Genomic DNA, 27,922 nt, shown 5'->3' with positions numbered 1-27,922 from the left:
AGACCATGCCGGTAGCGTGTGCTGAGTGCCAGCCCATCCCTGGGCAGTTTATTCTTTTGCTGCGGAGATTCTCAACTTGGGGATGTTAAAGGAGATCGTGTATAGTTCGAGAACGATATCCAGTATAGCAATGAGGGGTGGTGCAGGTTTTAAACACCTGAGCAATGTGGTTCTTCTGGCTGGCTGGGGAGTCACCTTCATGAACAAGGAAGTCATTTGGGACATGAGTTTGGATAAGACCTGAACCTCAAGAGTGAAAACTTGAGGTTCAGAAGTGATTAGTACATCTGGAAATATAAATGACTTCTCCTTGTACTGTAGGGAAGTTGAGGCAGAACAAAAAGTAGGTTATTGGCAACTCACAGGCTTCAAAGAAATGAGGCAGGAAGGAAGTGGCAGCCCACAGTTTTTAACCGTGTCCTTATTCTGATCAGGAACCGATGAGAAAATGTTAGTGAATATTACGGAGGATGGCAAGAAATTGATGGGCACTGCTGACTCTGTGTTCACCAAAGTTGTTGCTGACCTCCTAAGCGGAACAGTCTTAGTTCGACAACTGGAGCTGATTGAGAAGCACAAGACTCAGTTTCTCAACATCTGGGAAATAAGTAAGTGTCACACAGAGACAGGGATTTTAGGCTCCTGAGGAGTTACAAGGATAAAGAATGTCTGTGTTTACGTGTGCATTTTAGTAATGGGGTGATCTTTAGAATGAGCAGCTCTACTTGCCAGTAACTTGACAGTAGTTTATAATTCTCTGGAACATGATGGGGAAGTGATAAAAGATCAGCAAAATCAGAGTATGTAGTCATTTTTATTCTGAGGGGCTGGCACATGAAGGGGCCCTATTAGCAGAGTGGCTGTGCATCACTCTCCCTCGCAGCAGCGAAGACAGAGCATGGGCGAGATGGATGAAGTGGGTGGCCAGGGAAAAGGATGTGTTTGTCTGATCTATGGGGTTACCTCTTTGTTTCTTTGTTTTCCAGAGAATGAGACCCTTCTGCCCCAGGAGAAACAACATTATGTGAGGGCTGTGCTGGACTGGAGAATGAAAGAACTGCTATTTCTAAAGAAAGAGAAAAGATATATTGATAATCTCTTCAAGTTGTGTGAGAAGGTGAAACACCTGATAAAAGGTAATATTCTTACAAATGTAAACAAAATTGAGGGGTCTCAAGGAATGAAGGGTTAGAGGAGAATGTCATCAAAATTGGCAGTGACAGCAGTGCTTTATTTTGCAGGGGAGGCTGTTTTAAGTCTTAGTTCTTAATGAATTTGTACATGCATCTCCCTCCGTGTCTCTGAATAACCCGCCTGACTATCTTCTTGACTCTTCAGGTTCCATCAGTACCTGCTGTGTAAGATGACAATTTAGCTTTCTTCATTTTTCCAATCTCTGTCCTACACACGTAACTCTTCCAGCTCCCTGGACACTCAGTTGCATCATAATTTTAGTTAGATCACTATTTCTGGTTTATCACTACCGTGAAAATGCAGTGTTCACAACGGAGCCATGAGGTAGACCAAGATTAGTTTACCTTTCTTGCACAAACTTTCTGTCTTCTTTAGAATTATAATTCTAGTCTTTCTACACAGGCTTTGTTTTCTATGTCTTTATTTCTAATTCAAACCCCAAATAGACTCTTTAGAGGCCTGAATTTCCTCTCCAGACAACCAGTTTGACCTTTTAGAAGGAATCTCCCAGAACTGACTGGACTGCCATCCTAGCTTCTTCCTTCACCCCCCAGGATTTCCTATCCTCTGTCCTGGGATAAGTTTATGTCTTGTCTCCCTTGCCGTCCATTTACTCTTGGGTTATAGTACAACATATGCTCTACTACCTTTCCGAGAAAGAGGTTAAATTCTTGATTCCTTGCGTGTCTGAAAATATCCACTCTCATACAAGGCTGATAGATTGGCTAGGTAGAGAACTCTACCTATAAAATTACAGATTAGAAATATAATTTTCCTTCAGAATTTTAAATGTGTTGCTCCACTACCTGTACAGAGTTGTTCTTAAGAAGTCAGAAGCAATTCTAATTATTGATCCTTTGTATGCCACATATTTTTTCTCTCTGGAAGCTCTTGAAGTCTTTTTTATCCCTAGTACTCTGAAATTTCATAACGATGTGTCATGGAATGGATCTATTTTCCATTCATTTTGCCATCATTGGGTGGGTCTTTCCAGTCTAGAAATCCAAGTCCTAAAGTTCTGGAGAGTTTTCTTGAATTATTTCACTGATTATTTCCTCCTCTCCTTTTTTTGGCTGTATTGTTAACTGGATATTAATTGGGTATTGGACCTTCTGGAATGGTCATCTAATTAATTTTCATAAAATTTCTCTTGTATTTTCCATCTTTTTGTTTTTTGCTCCACTTTCTGAGGGATTTCCTCAACTTGATCAGCCAAACTTTCTATTGAATTTGCCACTTTGAATTCTCATATATATTTAATTTACAGGAGCCTGCTTTTTTTCTGAATAATACTTTTGTATGCTATCCTGTTCTTGTTCATGGGTGTAGTATCTTTCTGAGATTAATGATATTTTTAGTTTAGGGGCTTTCTTTTCCTTGAATAATTTCCTGTTTTCTCTAAGTTGTTATTATCTCTCTGTTCTGATAGCTTCTTTTCATGTTAAAGACTTTCCTCATTTGTCTGGAAATTCTAGTTTATTTATATAAAGAGAGAAAACTCAAAAATTCCCTGAAAACTGAGTGCAGGGAGTTAGGCTTTTCAACGGCACGCTACCCTATAGGGTGACATGGTTGGGCTTTTAATTGGCCTGTATCAGATTCCCCAGAAAATATTTCCAATCTCCTGCCTATAAGGTATAGACCTGGTTGCCAGGTTTCTAGGAGCCAGCAGGGAGAAGAAGGCTAGAGGGTTCTCAGCATCCAAAATGAATGTACTTATTTACACCCCCCCCCCCATTTTTAGTGCTCCTTTTCTCCTGTTTCCTGTATCTTAGGTCTTCCTCTTTTTCACTCCTTAAGTTTAATAGTACATATTCTCTATTAGCTTTCTGAGAAAGAGTGTATGTCTGAATATGCCTTTATCCATATATCTGTGTATCTGTGACCTGCAATCCAGAGAACTCTCTCTTTTACCAGCTAGAAAATAAACCACATTTTTACCAGGGTGGAAGAGAGGAATTAACATGCTACAAAGAATGAGGGTAGGAGTGAAAATTAGCATATTAGATCACTTCTTACACAGATTTTTGATTCAGTTCTACTTATGTTATCACCACTTCCAAATTTTCTGGTGACCAGTACAACCAATTTCTTTGCTTTTCAGGAATTCAGTGATATAAAACTGGTTGGTTCTGTCCTCCCATCCTTGCAGGCTTCTGACTTTTGACACCTTCTGTCTGTAGTGGGATTTGAAGATGGAATGATGGTAGATGTGTGTTTTCAAATTGCCCTCTTTCCTCAGAAGTTACAAAGTTTTCTTTATCATAAGACTTGATAAACAAGTCCAAGAGGCTTGTGGGGAAAAAAAAAAAAAGCCAGCAATTTTACTCACGTGAGTTTTCTTAGAGAAGTGAGGAGAGTAAATACTGGGAAAGAAAAATAAAATAATTACGGTGATTGGAGGTTTGACTTCTGGCATTTTCTTATGGTTTCAAAAGTGGATTTTGGAGAAACTGCACACAAACTTTGGGAAGACCTCGGCAGTAAGAGATTAAATGAAGCTGTGACGGTGAGACTGCCCACCTGCTCAGAAGTGAAGCTCACAACACACTACAACCTGAGCCCCCAGGTCCGGAAAATGGCAGAAAAGGTAGACTTGCTGAGGGACAGCCACGTCTTCCAGATGTTCTGGGAAGAAGCTGCAGAGTCGCTGAAGGGGTCTGAAGAGGAGTCAGAAGAACAAGTGGTCCACCTTGAAGATGCATATGATGATTTGTATTATCCTTGTTACAAAAGGTTCACTAAACTGTATGGGGATCTGAAGTCAGGAGAGGTCACCTTTGCAGAAGTCGATGCTGCCTTCAAAGACTTTGTCAATAGATACAGCGACCTGACTTTGGAACTCCAAGTCATGTGCACTGTGGATGGGAGCGACCAAAAACACTGGATCCGGGAGCGTGTTGACCAGATCAAGGAATACCATCACCTGCACCAGGCTGCTCACTCAACCAAGGTCATCTTGAAGGTCAAAGAGAATTTGGGCCTGAAGGGTGACTTCAGTGTTCTTCACACTCTATTAAGCTTTGTAAGTTTTCTGCAGCAACTCCTGGGGGGCAGGGAGGATCCTACCTCAGAGTCCTGGGGACCCATGAGCTTTTTGGCTTTTAAAAGGTAGATAGGATGAGTCACCAGCTTCCTTCAATGATTCTTATTTGGATCGCTCTTTGTAGGTTGGTTCAGTATGAGGATCAAGAATTTAGGAAGGAGGTGAAGACCCTCTTTTAGTAGTCAGATACTTTTAAAGAGTAATTGGTTTCCTTAAGTTATATAAGAAAAAAAGGAATTAATTTTGTTGGCTATCCAACTACATCTCCTAGTTTTAGCCAGGAGCAGCAAAATGATTTTTTTCTGTTAGAACTAAGAAGCAAGTCTTGTTTTTTGTTTTTTATGGTGAGCATTTATCAGGTATACCAAAACCAAACCAAACCCACTGCCGTCGAGTTGATTCCGACTCATAGTGACCCTACAGGACAGAGTAGAACTGCCCCATAGAGTTTACAAGTAGCGCCTGGCGGATCGGAACTGCCGACCTCTTGGTTAGCAGCCGTAGCACTTGACCACTACGCCACCAGGGTTTCCTGATCAGGTATACTGTAACCCATATTATAGCACAAGCAGCCCTGGTGGCACAATGGTTAAGTGATCGGCTTTTGGCCAAAAGGTCAGTGGTTCAAACCCACCAGCTGCTTCTTGGGAGAAAAGACCTGAGGATTTGCTTCTGTGAAGATTTCAGCCGAGGACACCCTATAGGGCAGTTCTACTTTATCTTTTGGGTCGCTACAAGTTGGAATCAACTGAACAGCATACAACAACACAGTATGCCATAGACAGATATGGCAATGATCAAAAGCACAAAATTTGGAATCAGTGCATATAAGCATGAGTAGGTCATAACTCTGAGCCTTAGTGTCTTTTATCTACAAACAGAAAGAATAACAATGTATACCAGCAGGGCTACTGTGAGAAGTAGATTTGTTAAATCTATGCAAAATGCTAAGCAGAGTGTCAGGTACAGAGGAAGAGGAATTACTGGTCAGGGGGCAAGCAGGGAACGAAGGTTATGTTTTACAAGTTCTATCCCTTGTCCAGAGTCCCTGGGTGATGCAATTGGTTAATGCACTCAGCTGCTAACTGAAAGATTAGAGGTTTGAGTGCATCCAGAGGTGCCTCAGAAGAAAGGGCCTGGCGATCCACTCCTGAGAAGTCAGCCATTGTGCACCCTGTGGAGTACAGTTTGACTCTGACACACACGGGCTTGATTCAATGGTAACTTTTTTTTTTTTTCCAATCCTTGTTCAATTCAAGGATAAGGGCGTCTTCCATTTGTTTGCCTGTTGTACCAGCTGCACATACAGGGAGATCAGGGAGGGAGGTAGCCCTTCAGGTGGCCACGTTGCTGCTCTCTGATTCAGGGGTCCCAGGTAACCTTTGCAGACTCACACCAGAACCCTGTCTTGCAGACTGAAACCTTTGACCTCTTTCGCCATGAGAAGCTGACCCAGATCAGCCAGCAGCTTATCCGTGCCAAGAAGCTACTCCAAGACATCAGTGAGGCACGGCGCCAGTGTCTGGAGGAGTTGTGCCTGAGGAAGGAGTTCATTAGTTGGGTTCGGGAAGCGCTTGAAGGTAAAACGAATGAGATGGGGTGGCCAGGAGTCTGGGGAGAGCTCCAGATGGTTCACTGGGTGGTTTTTCGAAACCTGCATGAAACACCTCCCCTGGATCACGCTAGTCAAAGGCAGAGCCCTGTCATCTGCATTCTCGAGGCAAAAGTGCAGTGTGTATGGAGTCCATTGCTTGTTGGTGGAATTTCTATCAAAATAATAGTTCTCATGTCTGGTGCAAAGATCATTTCCTTTGCCACTTTTTCCCCCACTCTGTGGATGCTTGCTATGAACAGCTGGGAAAGATTCCTTAAAAATCTTGCCTCCTCTAGTTTTTCCTCCAGTAGATGTTTTACTAGAGGACAGGGCAAACTCTTCCCTACAGAGAGATTTTAGTACATCACCCTTGGTGGCACTGTGCATTTCTCGTCCAGCCAAGGGCTTGGTAGCCTGTGTACCTGTGGCTTAGGTGCCCCTGATGGAGTTTACTCAGGGAGGGGAGGGGAGAGTAAGACAGAGAGGCCCAGGAGGAGGAGGGAAGGCAGGCCACGCTGGTGTGCAGGGAGAGGTTGGGAGTGCCACCCCTGAGGGTGCGGAGGTCAGTGGGCTCCATCTCCCACCAGGAGCCTCTGCTCTCGACCACGGACTCTGCCCGCTTTGATTCACATTCTTTGATTAGCAATTTAGCCCAAAGAGAATGTACCTCATTCTTTTATAGATAACCTTCGGTATACTATTTGCTCCCTAAGCCTCAGTTTCTTTTTGTATAAAATGAGGATGTTGTGTGGATCAAATGGAATAGGGTATGCAAAAGCCTAATACAGTGTCTGGGACATAGTTTTTGTTCAATAAACGTTAGCTGGTTTGTGGTATCGACAAATAGTGCAAAAGAAAAGGTGCCCCAGACTCTTGTTGAAATTATACAGTGGACACGCCCTAGTATCCACTCGATGTCCATTTAACGCTTCAGTAAGGATGTTGTCAAAGGCAGAGTCTCAAAGTGCTGACCTCGTCTCTTCTCTTCCTGAGACATCAATGAGCTGAAGGTGTTTGTGGACCTGGCCTCCATCTCTGCTGGAGAGAATGACATAGACGTGGACCGCGCGGCCTGCTTCCACGATGCCGTGCAGGGCTACGCTTCTCTGCTGTACAAGCTGGACAGAACAGCAGGCTTTGATGAGTTCATGGACCATCTGACAGAACTGTGGAAGGCTCTGGAAAATGACCCGCACCTGCCCAAGAAACTGGTAAGCCTTGTTTCTGGCCCCCAGCAGAATAAGTGTAATAAGGAGGGGAAAAAAAAACACCCATGTGGTAGGTCTTCGTGCAGCTGTTTACAAGGATGTTCAAAAGCAGTTCTTTATCTATGAAGGTGCCTTCTCTCTCTTATGTTAAAAAGCAAGGTTCAAAACTGCATGTAAACAGTAGTAATCTCTACGATACCAACCACATGAGAAGGAGGTCTGCTAAAATGTCACAGCACGTTTCCCTGAAAGGTAGTAATTGTTGTTTATTCTCTTTACTCTTGGTATTTTTTTATTTTTATAATTTTTATTGTACTTTAAGTGAAGGTTTACAAATCAAGTCAGTCTCTCACACAAAAACCCATATACACCTTGCTACACACTCCCAATTACTCTCCCCCTAATGAGACAGCCCGATATCTCCCTCCAGATCTTTTCGCATCCATTTCGCCAGCTTCTAACCCCCTCCACCCTCTCATCTCCCCTCCAGGCAGGAGATGCCAATGTAGTCTCAAGTGTCCACCTGATCCAAGAAGCTCACTGCTCACCAGCATCCCTCTCCAACCCATTGTCCAGTCCAATCCATGTCTGAAGAGTTGGCTTCGGGAATGGTTCCTGTCCTGGGCCAACAGAAGGTCTGGGAGCCAGGACCACCGGGGTCCTTCCAGTCTCAGTCAGATCATTAAGTCTGGTCTTCTTATGAGAATTTGGGGTCTGCATCCCACTGCTCTCCTGCTCCCTCAGGGGTTCTCTGTTGTGTTCCCTGTCAAGGCAGTCATCGGTTGTAGCCAGGCACCATCTAGTTCTTCTGGTCTCAGGATGATGTAGTCTCTGGATCATGTGGCCCTTTCTGTCTCTTGGGCTCGTAATCACCTTGTGTCCTTGGTGGTCTTCATTCTCCTTTGATCCAGGTGGGTTGAGACCAACTGATGCATCTTAGATGGCTGCTTGCTAGCGTTTAAGACCCCAGACGCCACTCTTCAAAGTGGGATGCAGAATGTTTTCTTAATAGATTTTATTATGCCAATTGACTTAGATGTCCCCTGAAACCATGGTCCCCAGACCCCTGCTGCCCCTGCTACACTGGCCTTCGAAGCATTCAGTTTATTCAGGAAACTTCTTTGCTTTTGGTTTAGTCCAATTGTGCTGACCTCCCATGTATCGTGTGCTGTTTTTCCCTTCACCTGAAGTAGTTCTTACCTACTATCTAATTAGTGAATGCCCCTCCACCCTCTTGTAACCACGAAAGAATGTTTTCTTCTCAGTTTAAACTATTTCTCAAGTTCTTATAATAGTGGTCTTATACGATATTTGTCCTTTTGCAACTGACTAATTTCACTCAGCATAATGCCTTCCAGGTTCCTCCATGTTATGAAATGTTTCACAGATTCCTTCCTCACTGTTCTTTATCGATGCGTAGTATTCCATTGTGTGCATATACCATAATTTATTTATCCATTCTTCTGTTGATGGGCACCTTGGTTGCTTCCATCTTTTTGCCATTGGAAACGGTGCTGCAATAAACATGGGTGTGCATATATCTGTTCGTGTAAAGGCTCTTACTTCTCTAGGATATATTCCAAGAAGTGGGATTGCTGGATCGTATGGTAGTTCTATTTCTAGCTTTTGAAGGAAGCGCCAAATCGATTTCCAAAGTAGTTGTACCGTTTGACATTCCCACCAGCAGTGTAGAAGTGTTCCAATCTCTCCACAGCCTCTCCAACATTTATTATTTTGTGTCTTTTGGATTAATGCTAGCCTTGTTGGAGTGAGAGGAAATCTCATTGTAGTTTTGATCTGCATTTCTCTAATGGCTAATGATTGTAAACATTTCCTTATATATCCGTTAGCTACCTGAATGTCTTCTTTAGTGAAGTGTGTATTCATACCTTTTGGCCATTTTTTAATTGGGTTTATTGTCTTTTTGCAGTTGAGTTTGTGCAGTATCATGTAGACTTTAGAGATCAGGCGCTAATCAGAAATGTCATAGCTAAAAAATTTTTCCCAGCCCGTAGATAGTCTTTTTACACTTTTGGTGAAGTCTTTGGATGAGCATAGGTGTTTGATTTTTAGGAGCTCCCAGTTATCTAGTTTTTCTTCTGCATTCTTAATAACGTTTCGTATACTGTTTATGCCATGTATTAGGGCTCCTACCATTGTCCCTATTTTTTCTTCCATGATCTTTATCGTTTTAGATTTTATATTTAGGTCTTTGATCCATTTTGAGTTAGTTTTTGTGCATGGAGTGAGGTATGGGTCTTGTTTCATTTTTTTTGCAGGTGGATATCCAGTTCTGCCAGCACCATTTGTTAAAAAGACTGTCTTTTCCCCATTTAACTGCTTTGGGGCCTTTCTCAAATATCAACTGCTCATATGTGGATGGATTTATGTCTGGGTTCTCAATTCTGTTCCATTGGTCCATGTATCTGTTGTTGTACCAGTACCAGGCTGTTTTGACTACTGTGGTGGTATAATAGGTTCTAAAATCACGTAAAGTAAGGCCTCCCACTTTCTTCTTCTTTTTCGGTAATGCCTTATTTATCTGGGGCTTCTTTCCCTTCCGTATGAAGTTGGTGATTTGTTTCTCCATCTCATTAAAGAATCTTGTTAGGATTTGGATTGGAATTGCATTAAATGTATAGATTGCTTTTGGTAGAATAGACATTTTTATGATGTTAAGTCTTCCTATCCACGAGCAAGGTATGTTCTTCCACTTATGTAAGTCTCTTTTGGTTTCTTGCAAAAGTGTACTGTATTTTCTTTGTATAAGTCTTTTACATCTCTGGTAAGATTTATTCCTAAGTATTTTATCTTCTTGGGGGCTACTGTAAATGGCACTAATTTGGTGATTTCCTCTTCGATGTTCTTTTTTATTGGTGTAGAGGAATCCAACTGATTTTTGTGTGTTTATCTTGTATCCCGATACTCTGCTGAAGTCTTCTATTAGTTTCAGTAGTCTTCTGGAGGATTCCTTAGGGTTTTCTGTGTATAAGATCATGTCATCTGCAAATAGAGATACTCTTACTTCTTCCTTGCGTATCTGGATGCCCTTTATTTCTTTATCTAGCCTAATTGCTCTGGCTAGGACTTCCAGCACAATGTTGAATAAGAGTGGTGATAAAGGGCATCCTTGTCTGGTTCCTGATCTCGATGGGAATGTTTTCAGGCTCTCTCCATTTAGGGTGATGTTGGCTGTTGGCTTTGTATAAATGCCCTTTATTATGTTGAGAAATTTTCCTTCTATTCCTATTTTGCTGAGAGTTTTTTTATCATGAATAGGTGTTGAACTTTGTCAAATGCCTTTTCTGCATCAATTGATAAAATCATGTGATTCTTGTCCTTTGTTTTATTTATGTGGTGGATTACATTAATTGTTTTTCTAATGTTGAACCATCCCTGCATACCTGGTATGAATCCCACTTGGTCATGGTGAATTATTTTTTGATATGTTATTGAATTCTATTGGGTGGAATTTTGTTGAGGATTTTTGTGTCTACGTTCATGAGGAATCCCAGTGCCCTCAAGTCGATTCCTACTCACAGCAACCCTATAGGACCTATATCATGAGGACCTATATCATAGGACCTATATCATGAGGGATATAGGTCTATAATTTTCTTTTCTTGTGGTGTCTTTACCTGGTTTTGGTATCAGGGAAATGGTGGCTTCATCGAATGAGTTTGGTAGTATTCCACCCTTTTCTATGCTCTGAAATACCTTTAGTAGTAGTGGTGTTAACTCTTCTCTGAAAGTTTGGTAGAACTCTGCAGTGAAGCCGTCCGTACCAGGGATTTTTTTTGTTGGGAGTTTTTTGATTACCTTTTCAATCTCTTCCTTTGTTATGGGTCTATTTAGTTGTTCTGCCTCTATTTGTGTTAGTTTAGGTAGGTAGTGTGTTTCTAGGAATTCATCCATTTCTTCTAGGTTTTCAAATTTGTTCAAGTATAGTTTTTTACAGTAATCTGATATGATTCTTTTAATTTCAGTTCAGTCTGTTATAATATCGCCCATCTCATTTCTTATTTGGGTTATTTGCTTCCTCTCCTGTTTTTCTTTTGTCAGTTTGGCCAATGGTTTATCAATTTTGTTGAGTTTTTCAAAAAATCAGCTTTTGGTCTTGTTAATTCTTTCAATTGTTTCTCTGTTTTCTATTTCATTTAGTTCAGCTCTAATTTTTATTATTTGTTTTCTTCTGGTGCCTGTGGGTTTCTTTTGTTGCTCTCTTTCTATTTGTTCAAGTTGTAGGGATAGTTCTTTGATTTTGGCCCTTTCTTCTTTTTGGACGTGTGCATTTATTGATACAAATTGGCCTCTGAGTACCACTTTTGCTGTGTCCCAAAGGTTCTGACAGGAAGTGTTTTCATTCTCATTGGATTCTCTGAATTTCTTTATTCCATTCTTAATGTCTTCTATAATCCAGTCTTTTTTGAGCAGTGTATTGTTCAGTTTCCAAGTGTTTGATTTCTTTTCTCTTCTTTTCCTGTTATTAATTTCCGCTTTGATGGCCTTATGGTCAGAGAAGATGCTTTGTAATATTTCAATGTTTTGGATTCTGCTAAGGCTTGCTTTATGACCTAATATGTGGTCTATTCTAGAGAATGTTCCATGTGCACTAGAAAAGAAAGTATAGTTGGTTGCTGTTGGGTGGAGTGTTCTGTATATGTCTCTGAGGTCAGGTTGGTTGATTGTGGCATTTAGATCTTCCGTGTCTTTACTGAGCTTCTTTCTGGATGTCCTGTCCTTCACCGAAAGTGGTGTGTTGAAGTCTTCTACTATTATTGTGGAGCTGTCTAGCTCACTTTTCAATGCCGATAGAGTTTGTTTTATGTATCTTGCAGCCCTGTCATTGAATGCATAAATATTTAATATGGTTATATCTTTTTGTTGTATTGTCACTTTAATCATTATATATTGTCCTTCCTTATCCTTTCTGATGGATTTAACTTTAAAGTCTATTTTGTCAGAAATTAATATTGCCACTCCTGCTCTTTTTTGATTGTTGTTTGCTTGATATATTTTTTTCCATCCTTTGAGTTTTAGTTTGTTTGTGTCTCTAAGTCTAAGGTGCGTCTCTTGTAGGCAGCATATAAACAGATCTTGTTTCTTAATTCATTCTGCCACTCTCCGTCTCTTTATTGGTGCATTTAGTCCATTTACATTCAGGGTTATTATGGATAGGTATGAATTTCATGTCTTTTTTTGTGTGTTCACAGTTTCTTTTTCCCACTTGATTTTATGTGCAGAGTAGATTCTTTATATATTGTCCTTTCCTCATTTGTTGTTGTTAATTTTGTTTCTGCTGAGTCTGTATTTTTCCCTCATATTTTATTTTGATGAGTAGAATAGTTTGTCTCCTTTGTGGTTACCTTATTATTTACCCCAATTTTTCTAAATTTAAAACTAACTTTTATTTCTTTGTATCGCTGTATCTTCCTCTCCATATGGAAGGTGTATGATTACATTTCTTAGTCCCTCTTTATTATTTTAACGTTTTCTTCTTTTATATAGTAACATCACTGTTACCCTGTTTTGGGCTTTTATATATATATAAAATCTTGCTTTGTTTTTTTGATTTCCGTGTCTGGGTTGACTTCTGGTTGCTCTGCCCAGTGTTCTAGTCTTGGGTTGACACCTCATATTATTGATTTTCTAACCAAAGAACTCCCTTTAGGATTTCTTGTAGTTTTGGTTTGGTTTTTACGAATTCCCTAAACTTGTGTTTATCTGGTAATATCTTAATTTCACCTTCATATTTAAGGGACAGTTTTGCTGGATATATGATTCTTGGCAGGCAGTTTTTTTCCTTCAATTTTTAAAATATGTCATCCCATTGCCTTCTTGCCTGCATGGTTTCTGCTGAGTAGTCCGAGCTTATTCTTATTGGCTTTCCTTTGTAGGTGACTTTTTGTTTATCCCTCGCTTCTCTTATAATTCTCTGTTTATCTTTGGTTTTGGCAAGCTTGATTATAATATGTCTTGGTGACTTTCTTTTAAGATCTACCTTATGTGGAGTTCGATGAGCATCTTGGATAGATATCTTCTCATCTTTCGAAATATCAGGGAAGTTTTCTGCCAACAAATCCTCAACAATTTTCTCTGTATTTTCTGTTATCCCTCCCTGTTCTGGTAATCTAATCACTTTTAAGTAATTTCTCTTGGTAGTGTCCCACATGATTCTTAAGGTTTCTGCATTTTTAAAAATTCTTTTATCTGATTTTTCTTCAAATATATTAGTGCCAAGTGATTTATCTTTGAGTTCAGAAATTCTAGCTTCTACCGGCTCAATTCTGCTCCTCTGACTTTCTATTGAGTTGTCTACTTCTGTAATTTTATTGTTAATCTTCTGAATTTCTGATTGCTGTCTGTTTATGGATTTTTCCAGCTTATTAAACTTTTCATTATGTTCCTGAATAATCTTTCTAATTTCTTCAGTTGCTTTATCTGTGTGTTCCTTGGCTTGTTCTGCGTATTGCCTCATTTCCTTCTGATGTCTTGAAGGGTTCTGTATATTAAACTTTTGTATTCTGGCTCTGGTAATTCCAGGAATGCACTTTCATCCAGAAGATCCCTGGGTTCTTTGTTTTGAGAGCCTGCTGAGGTGATCATGGTCTGTTTCTTTATGTAACTTGATATTGACTGTTGTCTCCGAGCCATTTATAAATTATTGTATTGGTTTATGCTTGCTTACTGTGTCGTAGCTGCTTGCTTTGTTTGGTTTTAGTATACCCCTGTGGGTTGCTTCAGTGAGCTAGCTTGAATACTTTTGCCTTTGGAGCTCTGGTGTCCTGTCCCCAGCTGGCTAGAGCTGTTCTCAGGTATATCAGTCTAGGCGTCCATTCAATTTTCTTGTATGAATTCAGCTCAGGTTTCCAGGTAGCTGATCATCAAGTGTGTGGTACAGGCTCTGTCCTACAGTCTTAGAGGGGCAGGGGTGATTAGCATATATACCCATATCTGATTGCAGCAGGGGATCACAGTCTGAACAAGGCAGGGCGCTGAGAACCAACCCCCATGTGTCTCTGAAGAAAATGCATCTCTGTTCCCTAGAGTGTGCTGCTGGGTCAGTTCTTCAGAGAGACCATGGGCACCCAAAATTTTTTTATTGTAAGGACTAGGGGGTACTAGTTATCTTTGGACCCATGTCGAGGGTGGCTGGGTGACCTGAGTGGAGCTACCAGTCCTTAGGTCCCTGTTGTGGGGTAGGTGAGGACCTTGTTTAATAAAAAGCAATTTCAAACATCAAACTCCCATGTTTCCACCGCACAGCTGAAATGGTTGGAGTTTGCCAACAAGGGCCTATTCTCCCGAAATAGGCCACACAGGTCCATGCAGAAGGGAAAGGTGCTCAAGGTCCACAGATGGTTTGCCTGGACAGGAGCCACTTCTGTCCTGAGCTCCCCTGGTTAATGGAGCTAGCAAATTATCTTTTCCCCCCAGTTGCAAATATTTTCCTTCCCGAAGGCCAGGAGGACGGCTCCAGGTGCTCACCAGGGTCTATCTCAGGCCTAGGGATTCAGCCGCTGAAGCTGGCTTGGGGGTTGGGGGGGGCGCAGTAAAATATATGCAAGTACTTAGCTTTTGCCTACAGCACAGTTCTTCTCAATTCCAGAGGTGTGAGTGGGCTGTGTGGCTGGCTGCTTTTCCCTGAGGAAACTGCGGCGCAACGCTAGGACCAGTCCACCTCCGCCGCCACTCTGGGAATGTAGACTCAGGGCTCCCCGCTATTCAGGTCCGGTAACTCCTCTCTGGTTCTTTCTTCCCCTGCCTCTCAGTTCGTTGTCTAAGCTTGCCTTTGATGCTCAGGGATCCCAGCTTGTCACAGATATACTCATTTCACTTGTTTTTTCTGGTCTTTGTTGTAAAGAGGGCTCGTCGGAAGGGTCTGTCTATTCCGCCATTTTGGCTCCACCTCTACTCTTCGTATTTTTCTTATCTTCCACAACTGGCATGTTAATTTTTTATCAGGAAGAAAAACTATAAGCATGCCATCTGCACGAGGGCCCTCCTAGCCATGTGTCACGTACACAATGTGCACTCCATGTACTGTGTGTGCCACATGTCCTGTGGAACTCCCCAAACGAGCAGATGCTGTCCGGGGACCTGGACCACCCTCAGGACAGCTGGCTCTATGTGACGGGTGAGGGAGGAAAAGAGAAATGGAATGAGCAGATGGGCTGTTTGCATATTCCGTGCTAGAAGCTCAAGTCCAGATGAAAGCTTGGACAGTTTTTCCTTAATTCTTTTGAGGATAACTAACTGGAGTGCACAAAACAACATTTGGAATTTCAGGCCCCATAGCCCTGGATCCAGCATTGCTCCCTGGAAGGTTCTCTGTGCTGAGGACCCAGCAGACTAGTGGCCTTTCCTAGGAGAGCAGGCTTTGTGCCTGGCCACCCTCAACCATGCCCATAAACACAGGCGAGTGCCCTCCACGTGCCAGCCGGGGCCCCAGGCAGTGGTGGAGACTCGGGTCAACAGCTTCTTACAGAAACGGCAATACCAAGGTGTCCTGAGAGCAATGAACACAAGCACATGGAGCTGTCGCCAATCCAGTCGTGGGCGTGGGCAAGGAAGACTCCCCTGAGAGGGGACTACAGAGCTGAGACCTGGTGGGGTTCGGGGACAGTGGAGGCATTCTTCTAGGGAAGGCAGAGGAGGGATAAGTACTGCTGGGAGCAGAGAAAGACCATGATCACCTAACCCATAGCCCATTTTCTCGACTTTTGTTCCAATAGTGTGATTCTGCCAGGAACCTGGAATGGCTAAAAACAGTGAAGGAAAGCCATGGGTCTGTGGAGCTCTCGTCCCTGTCCCTGGCAACAGCCATCAACAACAAAGGCATCTATTTCATTGAGGCACCCAGAGATGGCCAAGTAAGTGACCTCGGGTCCCAGGAGGGGCTTTAGAGGGTGTGCTCGGGGTGCTGCACATGTAGGGGTCTCCTGACCACGCCCCTCCTGATATGCCACAGGTCTCTCCGGACTCGGTCCTACGCTTGGTCCTTCCTGAGAGTCACGGTGACAGTGGACAAATACAAGAGTACTCTTTAGAAGAGCTGAGGGAGCTTCTGAACAAGCTGATGTTGATGTCTGGCAAGAAAGAGCAGAACAACGTTGAAGTGGAGGTGTTTTCTGAGGTGAGCGCTCACGATTATGTCTCAGCCAAGCAGGGCGACACAATCTTACCTGTTTGGGCTGAGTCTGCCCACTGCTGAGTTTCTGGAGAAACTCCAAATGGCATGAGTTTCGATTTAATTAATAAGAAGTCCCTGGAGAAGAGAACTAGTGGGTTTGCAGAATGTATGTCACCCAAGTTCATGGCCCAAGAAGAGAAGTCCAGGCATGACAGACTCTTAGATTTGCAATCCTCCTTAGGGTCCTTAGTATGAACTGTAGGTAATCTACTGCACTAGAGCAGAGATAACCCAATGGATAGTTCTTAGAAAGATACTTAAATTGCTTTGCCCACTCGTAAATTGGCAAGAACTGAAAAATACTTAAGGACTGAGATAGGTATCCTTCCTCAAAATCAAAAGTAACTAACTATGTTAATGAAGGCATATTGGTTTATGTAATCGTCTCTTTAAGTTATTACGGATTCTTTCTTTAAAGTTCATTTGTACTGTATGAATCATATCCTTGATCTTTATGATGTATTGCCTGCTAAAGAAGAGAGCCCTCCTGTTAGCCTGATTATATGAATAAGAAAGACTTTTTGTGATAAATACAATTTGTTCAGAGGGGGCATTTTTGGTTCAGTGGAAGAATTTTTTGACTTCATGTGGGACACCCGGGTTTGATTCTCAACCAAAGCACCTCATGCACAGCCACCACTCATCTGTCAACACAGACTTTCATGTTGCTGTGATGCTGAACAGGTTTCAGCAGACCTTTCACACTACAAGGGACTAGGAAGAAAGGCCTGGCGATCTACTTCCAAATATCAGCCAGTGAAAACCTATGAATCACAACTGTCTTATCCGCAACTGATCATGGGGATGGCACCGGACTGGGTAGCATTTTGTTACGTTGTGCACGGGATCACCACGAGTTGGCCGACTTGATAGTACCTACAACAGCATCATTTGCCTAAGGTCACACAGTGAACCGGTGGAAAGAAGTGAACCCAAGTCCTTCAAATTATGTTGTTGCTGTTAGGTGCTGTCGAGTCAGTTCCGACTCATGACGACCCACGTACAACATAACAAAACACTGCCTGGTCCTGTGACATCCTCAGGTTCACTGCTATGTTTGAGTCCATTGATCAGCCACTGTGTCAGTTCATCTTGTTCAGGGTCTTCCTCTTTTTTGCTGACCCTCTACTTTACTAAGCATGATGTACTTCTCCAGGGACGGGTCCTTCCTGATAACATGTCCAAAGTACCTGAGACCAAGTCTCGCCATCCTTGCTTCTAAAAAGCATTCTGTCTGTACTTCTTCCAAGACAGATTTGTTCGTGCTTCTGGCAGTACATGGTATATTCAATATTCTTCACCAACACCTTAATTCAAAGGCATCAGTTCTCCTTTAGTCTTCCTTATTGATCATCCAGCTTCAAATTATAGCCCGTTTTTATTGTTCTATACTCTGTTGCCTCTCTAGTACAGCTCTGTAATGTCCGCCTCATGGTTCCATTTTCCACAGGTATTTTTCAATGTGCAAAGGCTTGTCCAGTCCTTTATAAACCTTTACTCTGCTGGGAACATGCTGTTCAGGACTTGGACTGCAGAGGTGTACTGCTCCCCAAGGAGGGACATTTCCATCCGCATGGACTTCAACTTGGAGCTGGTGGGCCAGCTCACGGGAAGTGGGGAGGTGGCCGGGCTGCTGGAAGCTCTCTGCAGGCAGATGGAGCACTTCCTGGACCACTGGAAGAAATTTGTGGCTGAGAAGCGAGCTGAGCACTTCTACCTCAACTTTTACACATCTGAGCAGCTGGTCTACCTGAGCACAGAGCTCAAGAAGCCAAGCCCCAGTGAGGCAGCCCTGATGATGCTGTCCTTCATCAAAGGCAACTGCACTCTGAGTGATGTCTCCGAGGCCTTCAGCAGGACTGATGGAGCAGCCAGCAGACACCATGTGAACACAGTGATGGCAGAGTTATCACTGATGTTATTCTCTGAGTTCAGCCTGATGGACAAGCTGAGGGTCATCATGGAACAGTCGATGGAGTGCATGAGCACCTTCCTGCCTCGGTGCTTGGACCTGGATGCCCTTGGCCACTGTCTGGCTTACCTGTCCACAATGAGCGGGTCCCCTGTGGAGCGGCATCTGCCCAGAGGTCTGCAGGTCGGCCAGCCCAACCTGGTAGTCTGTAGCCACTCAGAGGTGCTGCTGGCCGCCCTGGCCATCTACATGCAGGCCCCAAGCCAGCCCCTCCCCACCTATGACGAAGTGCTGCTCTGTACCCCTGGAACCACGTTTGAGGAGGTAGCGCTGTTCCTGCGCCGCTGCCTCACCCTGGGCTCCCAGGAGCACAAGGTCTACAGCCTGCTGTACGCAGACCAGCTGAGCTATGAGGTGGGCTGTCAGGTGGAGGCACTCTTCCAGAGCCTGTGCCTGCAGCGCCACCGTGAGGACTACAAACTCGTCCTGGTCTGCGACTGTGACCGAGAGCACTGCTACCTCCCCTCGGCCTTCAGCCAGTACAAAGTCCTCGTCACCCCACAGGCATCACTTGAGAGCATCCAGACCTACCTGGTGAGACACTTCCGGGTCCCACTGCAGACGCCGTCAGCAGCTGTTGTGTTCAAGGACCGGGTGTGTGTTAGGGTCGTGGCGTCACAGAGAGCTGGTGTTGGTAAGATCACAGCTAAGATTTCTGGATCCCACTTCTCCCAGGGACCACCTGATGATGCTTCCCCTGTCCAGCAGTGGGTAAACTGAGTCTCAGGGAGGTGTTGATGCATCTTAAGTTGTCAAGCAGGGCCCGATGGAATGGGGCACCCTTTCTCATCTGGTTCTCAGTATTGAGCAATTCCTGTGAGACCCCAACCTTTCCCCTCTAGGCAAGCTTCCCTGCAGTTAACCTTTTTTTTTTTTAAACTCCATTGTCCCTTTTGGGGTTGATGGTCTTGAGAGCAGGGGAGGTATTATGGCTCTTCCTTGAGAAGGAACTGAGGCTCTTGACCCCTCCTCAGTCACTGTCAGGTCTCCCTAACCACACACTCTGCTTTCTGGGAAAGGTTACACTATCTGGAAATACCACAAAGATTTGGAAAGAAGTAGTCATTTCCATTAGTGTTGACTTTATCTCAATGACAATACTATATTCTGTCTGCACAAAAATTGCAACCCCTCCCCCACATGTTTTTGCTGTTAATTATACTTAGATTGCTGTCATTAGTACCGGGGAGACAACAAGGATAGTGAGTAGGTAATGGCTGGAAAATTTGAGGGTTCAAAAATGTATTCTTTCATCTGCAGTTACGGTACATCTGTTTTATACACATTGTAAGAGTCATCTTGAACTTTACGCAGAGACTAGTAACTGGCAACCAATCGCCTGGATTCTCTTACTCTTTGTCCACAGCCATGGGCCCTAATTTCCACGTGTCACCATTACAGGAAAATCTCTCTATGTGAAGAGACTGCATAGCAAATTAAAGATGTTCACTGGGACAAAAGTGCCTCTCAAGGTCATCCGACTGATGGACCCCCAGGTGGATGAAAGCCAGGTCCTGGGCACCCTCCTGCCTTTCCTGGATGCAGAGCACCAGACATGCCCCATGATTTTCCACTTCGACGTGACCTCCTCAGTAAGTGCCTGGGATTTCGACTGAGGGGCTCAGTCAGGAAAGACATAGCCCCACGTCCCTACTTGCCTCCTCCCCGGTATACAAAATTCCTCCTTTCTACCTGTATCAAAGTTCAGTGTCATTCTGCCAGAAAACACAATAAGAGGATCCTATGGGTTGGGAGAACTGGTCTTCAGTTTGTGAATTTAAAACCTATGTGATTCTGTCCTCAGGTACAGTCTGGAATTTGGGGACTTCTTTTCAAACTCCTAGTTTTACGATACTTAATGGATGTAAACGGGAAAATGTGGCTTCGGAATCAGTGCCATTTATATATCATTGAAATCCTGGAAGGGAATTCAGTACTGCCAAAGAGGTCTTCAAAACTGGTATGTATTGAAGAGATTGTTCATTTTAATTTGGAGGGATTTTTCATTCCTTCAATTCGTACTGGAGTGGAGTGGTAAGTTTTTATGATTTCCCTGGTTTGCCGAAGAGAGGTAGCCAAGTGCAGTGTTAGTAAACAAATCTCGGTCTTTAAACTTACTGAATAAATAAAAATACTCTTCTATTAGCTAGCAGTGTTTTAAAATGGTTTGGCTTTTTTTTTTTTTTTCTTTTTGATTCAGGACTCATGCTGTATGTCCAGGTTAAATCCCAGCTATGCTTTGAATGCAGTAAATTTATCCCCTAAGAGAAGTGCCATCTTTCTTAATGCTAGCTGAGCGCAAAGGAGACTTTTGTTACATGAATTTTTAACAGAAAGGACACACACACATACATATATGCTCAATGGAGAAATTTAGTTTCAGGAAGTTGGGTTGTAAAATAATTTCCTAAAAGAATTATTAGGATAAAGGTTGTAGCTTCCACAATCCCCTAATTTGGTTAGCATTGGCATAAACGGTATCCCAGCCACTTTTTATGCCTCTGGACCTCAGAGCTAAGGCATTATTCTGGTTCTGATACATATCCCTTTGAAATGCATGAAGCTCAGCCTCATTGTTGTGTAGGCTGAGCTTCTATTGGGTGATGCTTCCTAGATATGTTAGTTTTGTAAACTTTTGCCTTTTTTTCCTTTATTGCTGTGAGAGAAGGCTTACAAGTGTAATTATGGCTTTCCTGTGTGATAGTTAGGGAGCCCTGATGGGTCTGCTTTTCTTTTTCTGTGTCATAGTTGGAAAACCAGAGATTCCCCATGTAACATAAGGGAAAGGCGCCAGCAAGAAATTATACGTCCGGTTCCCATTCGTATACTCTAACTCCACAGACTGGTGGTGCCACAGTGCTACTCGCCTGCTTGGTGGCTTGTACTACCAGGTTGTATTTATGAAAATTCATATTACAAACCAGAAATTTAAACACACTCAATTAGTATTCATGAATTCCAATAGTGAGAACACATGCCAAAAAAGGAGAAAAAATGTAATAACAAAAGGGTTTTAATGTGCACACGAAAATAGCCTATGTAAAAGGGACTCTAGAGAAAGCTACATACTGTTTTTATTTTTATTTGCCTCGGGAATAGGTTTTTTTCTTTTTTTTGTATTTATTTATTTATTTTTCAAGAAACAGAAGTTTATTCTCTCACAGTCCAGTAGGCTAGAAGTCCAAATTCAGGCCATCAGCTCCAGGGGAAGGATTTCTCTCTCTGTTGGCTCTGGAGGAAAGTCCCTGTCATCAATCCTCCCCTGGTCTAGGAGCTTCTCAGCACAGGGACCCTGGGTCCAAAGGACACACTCTGCTCCTGGCACTATCCTCTTGGTGGCATGAGGTCCCCCTTTCTCTCTGCTGGCTTCTCTCTTTTATATCTCAAAAGAGATTGACTGACTTAAGATACAACCTAATCTTGTAGATTGAGTCCTGCCTCATTAACACAACTGCTTCTGATCCTGCCTCATTAACGTCATAGAGGTAGGATTTACAAGACAGGAAAATCACATCAGATGACAAAATGGTGGGCAATCACACCATACTGGGAGTCATGCACTAGCCAAGTTGACACATATTTTGGGGGACACAATTCAATCCGTGACATGATCCATTAATATTGCTGATTATTTATAGCATCTTCTGGAGGTCTTAGTTGAGTATAGGGTCGTATTACTTCATTTCATTTATTATTTTTTAATTTTAAGTTTTTTATTGTGCTTTAGATGGAGGTTTACAGAACAAACTAGTTTCTCATTAGATAGTTAGTACACATATTGTTTTATGACATTGGTTAACAACTCCACGACATGTCAACATTCTCCCTTCTCTACCTTGGGTTCCCTATTAACAGCTTTCCTGTCCCCTCCAGCCTTCTAGTCCTTGCCCCTGGGCTGGTGTGCCCCTTTAGTCTCGTTTTTTTTTTTTTATGGGCCTGTACAGTCTCTGCTGAAGGGTGAACCTCAGGAGTGGCTTCATTACTGAGCTGAAAGGGTTTCTGGGACCCATACCCTCAGTCCTTCTCTGGTCTCTGTCAGGCCAGCAAGTCTGGTCTTTCTTTTTGAGTTAGAATTTTGTTCTACATTTTTCTCTAGCTCTGACCGGGACCCTCTATTGTGATCCCTATCAGAGCAGTCAGTGGTGGTAGCCAGGCACCATCTAGTTGTACTGGACCAGTCTGGTGGAGGTCATGGTAATTGTGGTCCATTAGTCCTTTGGACTAATCTTTCCTTGTGTCTTTAGTTTTCTTCTTTCTTCTTGCTCCCAAAGGTGTGAGACCAGTGGAGTATCCTAGATAGCCACTCACAGGCTTTTAAGACCCCGGATGCTACTCACCAACGTATAATGTAGAACATTTTCTTTATAAACTATGTTATGCCAACTGAGCTAGATGTTCCCCGAGACCATGGTCCCTACAGCCCTCAGCCCAGTGATTCGGTCCTTCAGGGAGTTCGGATGTGTCTATGGAGCTTCCATGATCTTGCCTTGTATAAGTTGTGTTGGCTTCCCCAGCACTGTATACTGTCTTACCCTTCACCAAAGTTACCACTTATCTATTGTATATTTAGTGTTTTTCCATCCCTACCCCTCCCCTCCCTGGTAACTGTCAAAGATTGTTTCTTTTTGTGTATAAACCTTTTCATGAGTTTTTACACTACTGGTCTTATACAATATTTGTCCTTTTGTGATTGCCTTATTTCACTCAGCATAATGCCCTCCAGATTCCTCCACGTTATAAGATGCTTCACAGATTCATCGCTGTTCTTTATCATTGCGTAATACTCCACTGTGTGTATGTACCACAGTTTGTTTATTATCTGTTGATGAGCATTTAGGTTGTTGCCATCTTTTTGGTATTGTGAACAATGCTGCAATGAACATGGGCGTGCCTATGGCTATTTGTGTGACAACTCTTATTTCTCTAGGATATATTCCTAGGAGTGGGATTGCTGGATCATATGATATTTCTATTTCTAGCTTTCTAAGGAAGTGCCATATCGTTTTCCAGAATGGTTATATCATTTTGCATTCCCAACAGGAGAGCGTAAGAGTTCCTGTCTCTCCCGCAACCTCTCCAGCATTTGTTATTTCCTGTTTTTTTGATTCATGGCAGTAATGCTGGGGTAAGATGGTATTTCATTGTGGTTCTGATTTGCATTTCTGTAATGGCTAGTGATCACAAGCATTTCCTCATGTGTCTGTTTGCCACTTGAATGTCTTCTTTGGTGAAGTGTCTGTTCATTTCCTTTGTCCTTTTTTTTTTTTTTTAATTGTACTTTAAGTGAAAGTTTGCATATCAAGTCAGTCTCTCACACAAAAACTTATATACAGCTTGCTACCAAAAAAACCAAACCCACTGCCGTCGAATCGATTCCAACTCACAGTGACCCTAGAGGACAGAGTAGAACTGTCCCATAGAGTTTCCAAGGAGTGCCTGGCGGATTCGAACTGCCAACCTCTTGGTTAGCAGCCGTAGCACCTAACCACTACGACAGCAGGGTTTCCATACACCTTGCTACATACTCCCAATTGCTCTCCCCCTAAGGAGACAGCCCACTCCCTCCCTCCTCTCTCTCTTCTCGTGTCCATTTCCCCAGCTTCTAACCCCCTCCATCTTCTCATCTCCCCTCCAGGGAGGAGAAGCCAACATAGTCTCAAGTGTCCACCTGATCCAAGAAGCTGACTCCTTACCAGCATCCTTCTTCAACACATTGTCCAGTCCAATCCCTGTCTGAAGAGTTGGCTTTGCGAATGGGTCCTGTCCTGGGCCAACCGAAAGTCTGGGGGCCATGACCACTGGGGTCTTTCAAGTCTCAGTCAGACCATTAAGTCTGGTCTTTTTACGAGAATTCGGGGTCTGCAACCCACTGCTCTGCTGCTCCCTCAGGGGTTCTCTGTTGTGTTCCCTGTCAAGGCAGTCATCGGTTGTAGCCGGGCACCATCTAGCTCTTTGGTCTCAGGCTGATGGAGTCTCTGGTTTATGTGGCCCTTTCTGTCTCTTGGGCTTGTAATTACCTTGTGTCCTTGGTGTTCTTCATTCTCCTTTGATCCAGGTGGGTTGAGACCAACTGATGCATCTTAGATGGCTGCCAGCTAGGCGCTCAACAGGTCCTATGGCAGGCCCAGGGAATTCAACTGCTGAAGCTGGCTTGCGGGCGGGGGGGCGGCAGGGTAAAATATACACAAGTACTTAGCTTTTACGGACAGTGCCGTTCTTCTCTGGTTCCGGAGGTGTGAGGGGGCTGTGTAGCTGCCTGCTTCTCCCTGAGGAAACTGTGGCTGAATGCTAGGACCAGCCCGCTGCTGCCGCTCCTGGGAATGGTGCCTGAGGGCTCCCTGCGATTCAGGTCTGGTAACGCCTCTCCACTTCTGAACCGTCTTTTCCTCCCCCTGCCCCTCAGTTCATTTTCTAAGCTTGCCTTTGAAGCTCAGGGCTCCCAGCTTGTCACAAATATTCTCATTTCACTTGTTTTTCTGGTCTTTGTTGTAAAGAGGGCTCGCCGGAAGCATCTGTCTGTTCTGCCATCTTGGCTCCGCCAACCCCCTTTGCCTATTTTTTAATCGTATTATTTGTCTTTTTGTTGAAGAGGTGTTGGATTTTCTTGTAGATTTTAGAGACCAGACCTTTGTCTGATTTATAATACCTAAAATTTTTTTCCCAGGCTGTAGGTTCTCTCTTGACTCTTTCGGTGAAGTCTTTTGATGACCATAAGTGTTTAATTTATAGAAGATACCAGTTGTCTAGCTTATCCTCTGAAATTTATGTGTTGTTGGTTATGGTTCGTATCCACTTGTGTATTAGGGCCTCTAGAAATGATCCTGTTTTTTCTTCTATGACCTTTATAGATTTTGGCTTTATATTTAGGTCTTTGATTCATTTTGAATTAGCTTTTGCATATGGTGTGAGGTATGGGTCCTGTTTCTTTGTTTTTTTTGCAGATGAACATCCAGTTTTACTAGGACCATTTGTTAAAAACACTGTCTCTTCCCCATTTGATGGAGTTTGGGCTCTTGTTGACTATCAGGTGACCAAAGGTGGATGGGATTTACATCTGGGTTCTCAGTTCTGTTCCATTGGTCAAATGTGTCTGTCATACCAGTACCAGGCTGTTTTTGTTGTTTTTAAATTTTTATTGTGCTTTAAGTGAAAGTTTACAAATCATCAGTCTCACATACAAAAATTTATATACACCTTGCTATATACTCCTAGTTACTCTCCCCCTAATGAGACAGCACACTCCTACTCTTCGCCCTGTGTTCCCATGTCTATTCAGCCAGCTTCTGTCCCCCTCTGTCCTCTCATCCCCTCTCCAGATAACAGCTGCCCACATAATCTTATGTGTCTACGTGAGCCAGGAAGCTCACTCCTCACCAGTATCATTTCCTATTTTATAGTCCAGTCCAATCCCTGTCTGAAGAGTTGGCTTTGGGAATGGTTCCTGTCTTGGGCTAACAGAAGGTCTGGGGACCATGACTGCCAGGGTCCTTCCAGTCTCAGTCAGACCATTAAGTCTGGTCTTTTTATGAGAATATGAGGTCTGCATCCCACTGCTCTCTTGCTCCTTCAGGGATTCTCTGTTGTGTTCCCTGTCAGGGTAGCCACTAGTTGTAGCTGGGCACCATCTAATTCTTTTGGTCTCAGGCTGATGTAGTCTCTGGTTTATGTGGCCCTTTCTGTCTCTTGGGCTCATAATTACCTTGTGTCTTTGGTGTTCTTCATTCTCCTTTGTTCCAGGTAGGCTGAGACCAACTAACACATCTTAGATGGCCCCAGATGCCACTCTCCAAAGTGGGATGCGGAATGTTTTCTTAATAGATTTTATTATGCCAATTGACCTAGATGTCTCCTGAAACCATGCTCCTTAAACCCCTGTCCCTGCTTTGCTGGCCCTCGAAGTGTTCGGTTTATTGAGGAAACTTCTTTGCTTTTAGTTTAGTCCAATCGTGCTGACCTCTCCTGTATTGTGTTGTCTTTCCCTTCACCTAAAATAGTTCTTGTCTACTAATTAGTGAATACCCTGCTTCCTCCCTCCCTTCCCACTCTCATAACCATCAAAGAATATTTTCCTCTCTGTTTAAATTATTTCTTGAGTTCTTATAGTAGTGGTGTCATACAATATTTGTCCTTTTGCAGCTGACTAATTTCACTCAGCATAATGCCGTCTGGATTCCTCCATGTTACGAAATGTTTCACGGATTCTTCATTGTTCTTTACCAATGCATAGTATTCCACTGTGTGAATATACCTTAATTTATTTATCCATTCATCCATTGATGGGCACTTTGGATTGCTTCCATCTTTTTGTTTTTGTAAACACTGCTGCAGTGAACGTGGTTGTGCATACATATCTGTTTGTGCAAAGGCTTTTATTTTTCTAGGTTATATATATATGTACATTTTTTTTATTCCAAGGAATGGGATTGCTGGATCGTATGGTAGTTCTATTTCTAGCTTTTTAAGGAAGCGCCAAATCGATTTCCAAAGGGGTTGTACCATTTTACATTCCCACCAGCAGTGTATAAGTGTTCCAGTCTCTCCACAACTTCTCCAACATTTATTATTTTGTGTTTCTTGGATTAATGCCAGAGTACCAGGCTGTTTTGACTACCATAGCTGTATAGTAGGTTCTGAGGTCAGGTAGTATGAGCCCTCCTACTTTATTCTTCTTCAGTAGTGCTTTATTTGGGGCTTCTTCCGTTTCCATATAAAGTTAATGATTAGTTTTTCCATCTCTTTAAAGAATGTTGTCGGTATTTGGATTGGAATTGCAATTGTATTTGTAAATTGCTTTGGGTAAGATTGTCATTTTCATAATATTGAGTCTACCTATCCATGAGCATGGTATATTTTTCCATTTATGTAGATCTCTTTTGGTTTCTCGCAGTAGTGTTTTGTACTTTTCTTTATATAGGTCTTTTATAACCCTGGTTAGATTTATTCCTGAGTATTTTATTTTTTTAGGGGCTATTATGAGTTGTATTGTTTTCCTGATTTCCTTTTCATTGTTCTCTTTATTGGTGTATAGGAATCCAACTGATTTTTGTATGTTTATCTTGTATCATGCCACTCTGCTGAATCTTTCTATTAGTTCCAGTAGTTGTCTCATGGAATCTTTTAGGTTTTCTACGTATAGTATCAAATTGTTCGCAAATGGGACAGTTTAACTTCTTTATTACCAATTTAGATGCCCTTTATTTCTTTTTCTTGCCTTATTGCTCTAGCTAGGACTTCCAGCACAATGTTAAATAGGAGCGGTGATAAAGCGGATCCTTGTCTTGTTTCTGTTCTCAAGAGGAATGTTTTCAGTCTCTCTCCATTAAGAATGATGTTGGCCATTGGTTTTGCATAGGTGCCCTTTATTATGTTGAGAAATTTCCCTTCTATACCTATTTTATTGAGAGTTTTTATCAGGAATGGGTGTTGGATTTTGTCACGTGCCTTTTCTGAGTTGACTGAGATGATCATGTGATTCTTTTCTTTCCTTTTGTTTATGTAGTGGATTACACTGATTGATTTTCTAATGTTCAACCATTCTTGCATACCCGGTATGAATCCTCCTTGGTCGTGGTTTATTATTTTTTTGCTATGATGCTGAATTCTTTGGGCTAGAATTTTTTGAGAATTTTTGCATCTATATTCATTAGAGATATTGGTCTGAAATTTTCTTGTTTTGTGGTATCTTTGCCTGGTTCTGGTATCAGGGTTATACTGG

At 42.7% G+C, this 27,922-nt stretch overlaps 1 protein-coding gene across 12 annotated transcripts in view; it reads left to right on the top strand.

The window, feature by feature from the left end:
* The window catches only part of RNF213 (ring finger protein 213), a 129,141-nt gene that overhangs the window by 45,777 nt on the left and 55,442 nt on the right, over nucleotides 1-27,922 (top strand). For all 12 annotated transcript variants that reach the window (XM_023556824.2, XM_023556820.2, XM_023556822.2 and 9 more), the window contains 10 exons: nucleotides 435-608; nucleotides 987-1,136; nucleotides 3,633-4,219; nucleotides 5,655-5,820; nucleotides 6,828-7,045; nucleotides 15,778-15,915; nucleotides 16,014-16,178; nucleotides 17,686-18,841; nucleotides 19,609-19,799; nucleotides 20,012-20,167. In XM_023556824.2, coding sequence (XP_023412592.2) covers nucleotides 435-608; nucleotides 987-1,136; nucleotides 3,633-4,219; nucleotides 5,655-5,820; nucleotides 6,828-7,045; nucleotides 15,778-15,915; nucleotides 16,014-16,178; nucleotides 17,686-18,841; nucleotides 19,609-19,799; nucleotides 20,012-20,167 — 3,101 coding nt within the window. The remainder of the gene's footprint in view (nucleotides 1-434; nucleotides 609-986; nucleotides 1,137-3,632; nucleotides 4,220-5,654; nucleotides 5,821-6,827; nucleotides 7,046-15,777; nucleotides 15,916-16,013; nucleotides 16,179-17,685; nucleotides 18,842-19,608; nucleotides 19,800-20,011; nucleotides 20,168-27,922) is intronic.

Source organism: Loxodonta africana, chromosome 18 (genome assembly GCF_030014295.1).
Source record: "Loxodonta africana isolate mLoxAfr1 chromosome 18, mLoxAfr1.hap2, whole genome shotgun sequence".
NCBI lineage: Eukaryota > Metazoa > Chordata > Mammalia > Proboscidea > Elephantidae > Loxodonta > Loxodonta africana.
This window is presented reverse-complemented; position numbering and strand designations above follow the sequence as displayed.